Source organism: Mauremys mutica, chromosome 3, assembly GCF_020497125.1.
Source record: "Mauremys mutica isolate MM-2020 ecotype Southern chromosome 3, ASM2049712v1, whole genome shotgun sequence".
Taxonomy (NCBI): Eukaryota; Metazoa; Chordata; order Testudines; family Geoemydidae; genus Mauremys; species Mauremys mutica.
Window position 1 is genome coordinate 89882307 of NC_059074.1, and position 6000 is coordinate 89888306.

At 39.8% G+C, this 6000-nt stretch overlaps 1 protein-coding gene across 2 annotated transcripts in view; it reads left to right on the plus strand.

Annotated features, from left to right (window-relative positions):
• RFX6 (regulatory factor X6) overlaps positions 1–5638 on the plus strand; it is a 48251-nt gene extending 42613 nt beyond the window's left edge. For both annotated transcript variants that reach the window (XM_045010721.1, XM_045010722.1), the window contains exons 18-19: positions 1656–1874; positions 4566–5638. In XM_045010721.1, the coding sequence (XP_044866656.1) occupies positions 1656–1874; positions 4566–4741 (395 nt within the window). In that variant the 3' untranslated portion in view covers positions 4742–5638. The remainder of the gene's footprint in view (positions 1–1655; positions 1875–4565) is intronic.
• Positions 5639–6000: the final 362 nt, after the last annotated feature.

The following is a 6000-nucleotide window of genomic DNA, read 5'->3' on the forward strand; positions in this document are numbered from 1 at the left end:
CTATTCATATCCAGAGGCAATACTTGATCATAATACTTGCTTATAAGGTGTTCTTCAGTTCCTGTTCACAACTTCTATCCTCCTGTGCACCCTGGCTGGTTGTCACTGCTTTGATGACACAACGCAGCTGTAAAGCCAGTGTAACTAACTACTTGAGGATTAATTTCCCGATTCCTACTGCCCAGGGGATCCCCGGGTGGCACAGAGTGCATTCGCAGCTCCTGTGCTAACCTCCCTCGAGCAGAGTTGGCCTGTCGAGTGTAAAGGGGGCATGGTCCATGTCTCTGTGCTTCAGCAATCTCCACTGCTGGAAGAGCCCCTTACGCAGCTGGTATCAAACGGAGCAACCATCAAGTTGCTCTTCTTTATACCAGGTCAAGTCCAGTGTGCAGCCAGCCCCCAGGCAAAGGTAGCAAAACAAAAGTGGCTTAAAGCACAGCTTTAAGGATTCAATTCAGGATTTTGGTCCTAGTGTGGATTGCTGTGAACTTAAAACAGTGGCCATATCCCACCCCAGAGATGTGGTCAGTGAAATGATTCCTGTTGGGACTGTGACTTGTAGATCAGTTTATGAAGTGATTTTGGGTCCTTCAGGATGAAAGGCACAGCACATATGCAATACCATTATAATTAGAATTTTCTTTCCTTGTATTTTTTCTTGGCCATCCATTTCAAAATCTATTTACTATTATGGATCAAATTTTCAAAGGGGCATAACTGAATTAGGGATATGAAGCTGAGTAGTTGCTCCTCTGACTACTTAATTGTGGATGAGATAGGTCTGACTTTACAGTGAAAGATTCACTTTGTGCCAAAACCTTGGGCAAGTTCTTAGATTCTCTTCTCTCTTCATTGTGCATTGATAATGCCTTAATGTTTAATAAGATGTGTGCCAAGGAATTCACTAAGCTACTGTAGCTAGTTAGGGAAAACTTAAAAGAAGTGGATTTTACATAATGGATTTATTGTAGCATAATGACTACAACCAGTCACTTAATACTAATTTATATTAGTTCTATAAATAATCCTTGTTTAGTTTTTCATATACATATTCATGAGAACAAAACAAGGATAAGTAGAAAATTAAGATGTGGTGTTTGGAACTAGATCCAGATATTTGAGCTAGGGTTTGAAGTTTGATTTCAAGGCCATATAAAAGTTACTGGTTTGGTTTGCATTCCACGGTACCAAATCCTTGTAAGAGCAGCTGTCCTAGTTAGCTTTTCTCTACAGCCTGACCGGAACCAGAAAATTGGCCCCTTCTGGTTTTGGAGCTGACCTGGAACAATGTATTTCAACTTGGAGATGCTAATCCTAGACCACCTAAAATTCAATGGGTTCAGTTGCAAGCATTTGGTTTTAACCCATCTCTATTTTTGCATTTCAAGAGCATGAACTGTCAGCAGTTCTCAAAGCACTTTACTAGCATTAATTAATTGAAATCTCACAGTACTCCTGGGAAGTACTATTACTTCCACTTGACAGACAGGGAAACGGAGGCACAGAGGGGTAATGGATTGCCCAGGGTCGTGCTGATAGGCACTAACAGAGATGGCTGTAGAACCCAGATCTTCTGACTCCCAGTCATGCAGTTAAACAACCTCTCTTTTTTATGCAGTTATTTTATTTTACTTTTTGTTTTTTCCTGTCAATAGGATACTATGGAAACAACATAAACTACCCAGAATCCCACAGACTTGGCTCAATGGTGGATCAGCATGTTTCTGTAATCAGTAGTGTAAGCAGCATTCGACCACTGCCGCCATACAATGACATTCATGACCCACTCAACATCTTAGATGACAACGGAAGAAAACAGGCAGGCTCATACTATACAGATTCCTCATCTTCAATAGTCTGTCGGACCCCCATAAGTAAGTACCTCTGATGATCAAGCAAACACTATGAACCTGGTAACACCTTAATACAGTGTAATCTGTACACCTTCGCCAAATCCTGTAGGCCTCACTTAAGGCAAAACATCCACGGATGTCAATGAGTTTTTCCAGAGTGCGAACTGTGTGATCCCAAGGCGTTTGGAAAGGTAAATATTAAGAATAAAGGACTAGTTCATCCCCCTTTAACTTCATGGAAGCCAGCTGCATTATACAAGGCCTTATTTTGATTCAATATTATTAATGAGGTCAGAAGAACTGCAAGGAGGATGTAAATCACAGCATAATTATACTCTATATATGATATGTATTTGCTTCTAGACCCCAGCTATTTGATTTCCTTTCCCCACTTTTCTGCATATCTTGTGCAATAAACTGCAACAGATGCAAGAATAATGTCTTCTATTTTAGACAGATCATGTGTATAGTTGGTCAGGAATTTTTCAACAAAACTTTTTTTGGTTCAAAAATGCGAATTGGGTGAAAATGAAACTGTTCAAGCTTCAATGAATCTCCCAACTCAAAAGGAGAAGGTTAAGGAGTGGCTTGATTACAATCTATAAGTATCTACAAGGGGAATAAATATTGAATAATGGACTCCTCAATCTAGCAGAGAAAGGTATAACACAATCCAACGGCTGGAAGTTGAATCTAGACAAATTCAGACTGGAAATAAAGTGTAAATTTTTGGTGATGAGAGTCATTAACCACTAGAACAATTTACCCAGGGTTGTGATGGATTCTCACTGACAATGTTTAAATCAAGATTGGATGTTTTTCTAAAAAATGTTCATTAGGAATTATTTTGTGGAAGTTCTATGGCCTGCGTTGTACAGGAGGGCAGACTTAATGATCATAGTAGCCCCTTCTGGCGTTGGAATCTATGAATTTATGAATTCATATGACAACAACACAAACATTTTGGGGGAAAAGTTTCTAAATTGCCAAAATATCCAGTTTTGACATTCGAAACAAAAAGTTTCAGATTTCTCAGTCGAAATAACTTTTCATTTAGAAATGTTAGTCATTTAGACTTTAAAAAGGTTTAAAATGTGGGTGGGGGAAGACTGACATTCAGACAAAATATTTTGACGTTATCATGATGAAATCTTTTCATTGACCCAAACTGAAAAATATTTCTGACAGTTCTTGAAAATTTCTGAGGAGATTTTGATTTTTTGTCATGATTAGGATGGGAATTTTTTTCTAAATCTCAAAGATGCTCTCAGGAAATTTGTTTCCTGTTTAGCCCTAATCACATGTCACTTGCACTCTATACTAGATCATGCCTTTTCTTGAAGTTTCCAAAACCATTGCAGCCTGAGTCTTGATAATTTTTATTGGTGATGTTCCCTGTTTTAATGGTTAGCAATATTCAAGACTAAACACTATTGAAATGCTCATGGCTGTCCTCCACACGTGGTTGAATATGACTATGACTGCCCCATCTCTCGTTCTGGCTCCTCCTTGCCCGCTTTCTCTGGGAGAGCTGCGTCTGTCTGCTAGTTAAACTAGTTTTGACTAAAAGGGCCATGATTTTGAAATATGCAAAAAATTTTGTGGAACTGTGCACTAATTCTGTGGATGCACATGCTAGTCAGATATCCCTGTCGGCAAATCTGAAAACACTGAATTTGCTATTGGCACATACAGTCTCCTGATTGTGAGAACAATCATGGTAATAAGCGTGAGCAACAATTTGGCCAAGACAGTCAGACTAAAAATGATTCCCCAAATCTAGGAATGGGCAGCTGCCACTTAACTGTGCCCTTGTTCTTTTCCTTGCAATAACTTCTTAAAGAGCTGTATTACCTGTGCCAGTCACAAAGCAATCCCAAAACAGAGCTGAACTATGGTTCTTCTGGAGACTTCCACTGCTGGCTGGCTTCTTTAAGAGAAATTTCAGCGTGGAAAAAACACTCCAGGGATTGTCCTCATCAAGAGCCTTTTGTGTCCTGTGATATTTGCCAGCTGGAAGGTTTGATTTTTTTACATCTAGAGGCAGTGACGAAGTCTGAGGTTTGGTCAACGCTATCACCTTATGTTGGTATAACTATGTTGCTCGGGGTGTGGCTTTTCCACGATGCAGTTGTACTAACCAGACTCCTGGTGTAGACATGCTATGTCGACAGGGAGACTTCTCCAGTCAACTTAGCTACTGCCTCTTGGGGAGGCAGAGTACCTCCCCTGACGGGAGAACCTTTTCCATTGGTGCAGGTAGCATCTTCACTAAGCGTTACAGCGGCATAGCTGCACTGGTGCAGTGCTGTAAGTGTAGACAAGCCTTTAAGAGTCAATACTGGAATGAATGATGCTAGATGGGGGAGGAAGAGGAATAGCAAACATGCTTCATTTTACATGCCTTGTGTTAGAGATGGGCTCCTGCTGTGAAGTTCAGCTGGATTTGTAACATCCTAAAAATTCAGGGATGTTCCTTCAGATCTGGGATTTTAGGTTATCCCTTTACAAAGAGAGGAGCCATTTGGGAAATTCATATCTGAATCCAGAGTGGTTTCAGATTTCAGCCTCCCTCCTTTCCCCCGTTACCCATGTTTAGGGAAGTGGCATGTCTGAATACTTTAAGCTTTTATCTAATTAAAGTAAACTGTATAATAAGATAGAGAGAATCAAACAGAAAATGTGCAGTGACAGTTACCTTTCTTTTCATAGCTTCAGATATGCAAACTGCAATATCTACATCCTCCTCCCAGTGCATGTACGGAACATCTAACCAGTATCCTTCTCAGGAAACCCTGGACTCCCACGGACAGCCCAATAGAGAGATGGTGTCATCTTTACCACCAATCAACACTGTCTTCATGGGAGCTGCTGCTGGAGGCACTTGAATTAGGAGTGGCATTTTATTTTTTTACATTTTTCCAGTTCTAGCCTCTGATGGTTTTGTTAGTTGTCAAATCCCATCAATGACTGGGATGAAAAAGTATTAAAAATTGGTCTTAAGGAACCCATCCTGAAGATATTAACACCCAAACAGAAAACAAATTGTATTCAGATTGTGTCCTGCACATGAATTGCTCAGAAATTGTCATCATCAATGCGGTTCTGAAGTCATAACTTCAAAGTGAGCAGAAGGAACCAATGATTCTTGCAAACACATCTCAGCTGTGAAGAAACAATTATTCCCATTTTTAATTTATTAAATACACCGCTTCAGTCTTTCACGTAAACCTTTTTTGTATAAAAATTGTTTATTTAATGCCTGTGATGCTTGTTATTTATTAGGATTGCAGAGTCACTGTTTACTTTCTCTTGTTTGACAAATAGTCAAATGTATGTTTTCTACCTCCTATGGAAATGTTTACAAGGTCAATTTTTTACTGCTTCAAATCAATCTAAATCAAAAATTCTTAAGTTTTCTACTGTTGTGCATTAAAATGTCAATTTCAAATGCTTAGTGCCTTATGCTCCTACTTATGTTAAAGTTAGAGTCCACAAGAATTAGCCATGTTATAGGGAAGGTTTTTCTTTTAAAATAATACACCTCTACCCCAATATAACATGACCCGATATAACATGAATTCGGATATAATGCGGTAAAGCAGTGCTCTGGGGGTGGGGGCTGCATGCTCCAGCAGATCAAAGCAAGTTCGATATAACGCGGCAAGATTTTTTGGCGCCCGAGGACAGCGTTATATCAGGGTAGAGGTGTAATAATAAAACTTTAAACACCTTTCCTATTTAAATCCCACCTTTAGAGACTGCAAACATTATCCTCTAAATATTTCATACCACTGCCTGATATTGTTGCCAGATAACTGAAATTAAATGGAAACTGTGCCACAAAATCTCCTGGAATTCTGAAAATTTTTGTGTTGTATGGGTTCAATCCAGTGCTGATTGAAGTCAATGGAATTACTGTCATTGTCTTCAGTGGGCATTTGGCTAGGGCTCTGTGTACCCAACATGAATGTAGTGGAGATGATCAAAACATTGCAAAACTCCAGTTATGCTTTAATAACTCTCCCTTTAAAAAGGTCACAATTCTGTAGGAGTGTTTGTGGAGGGGGCAGGCAGCAGAGCCGGATTTAGTGGCAAGCGACCTGGGACGCCAGGCTTGGGGGGGTTGGGGGGGGGCGCCATTTGG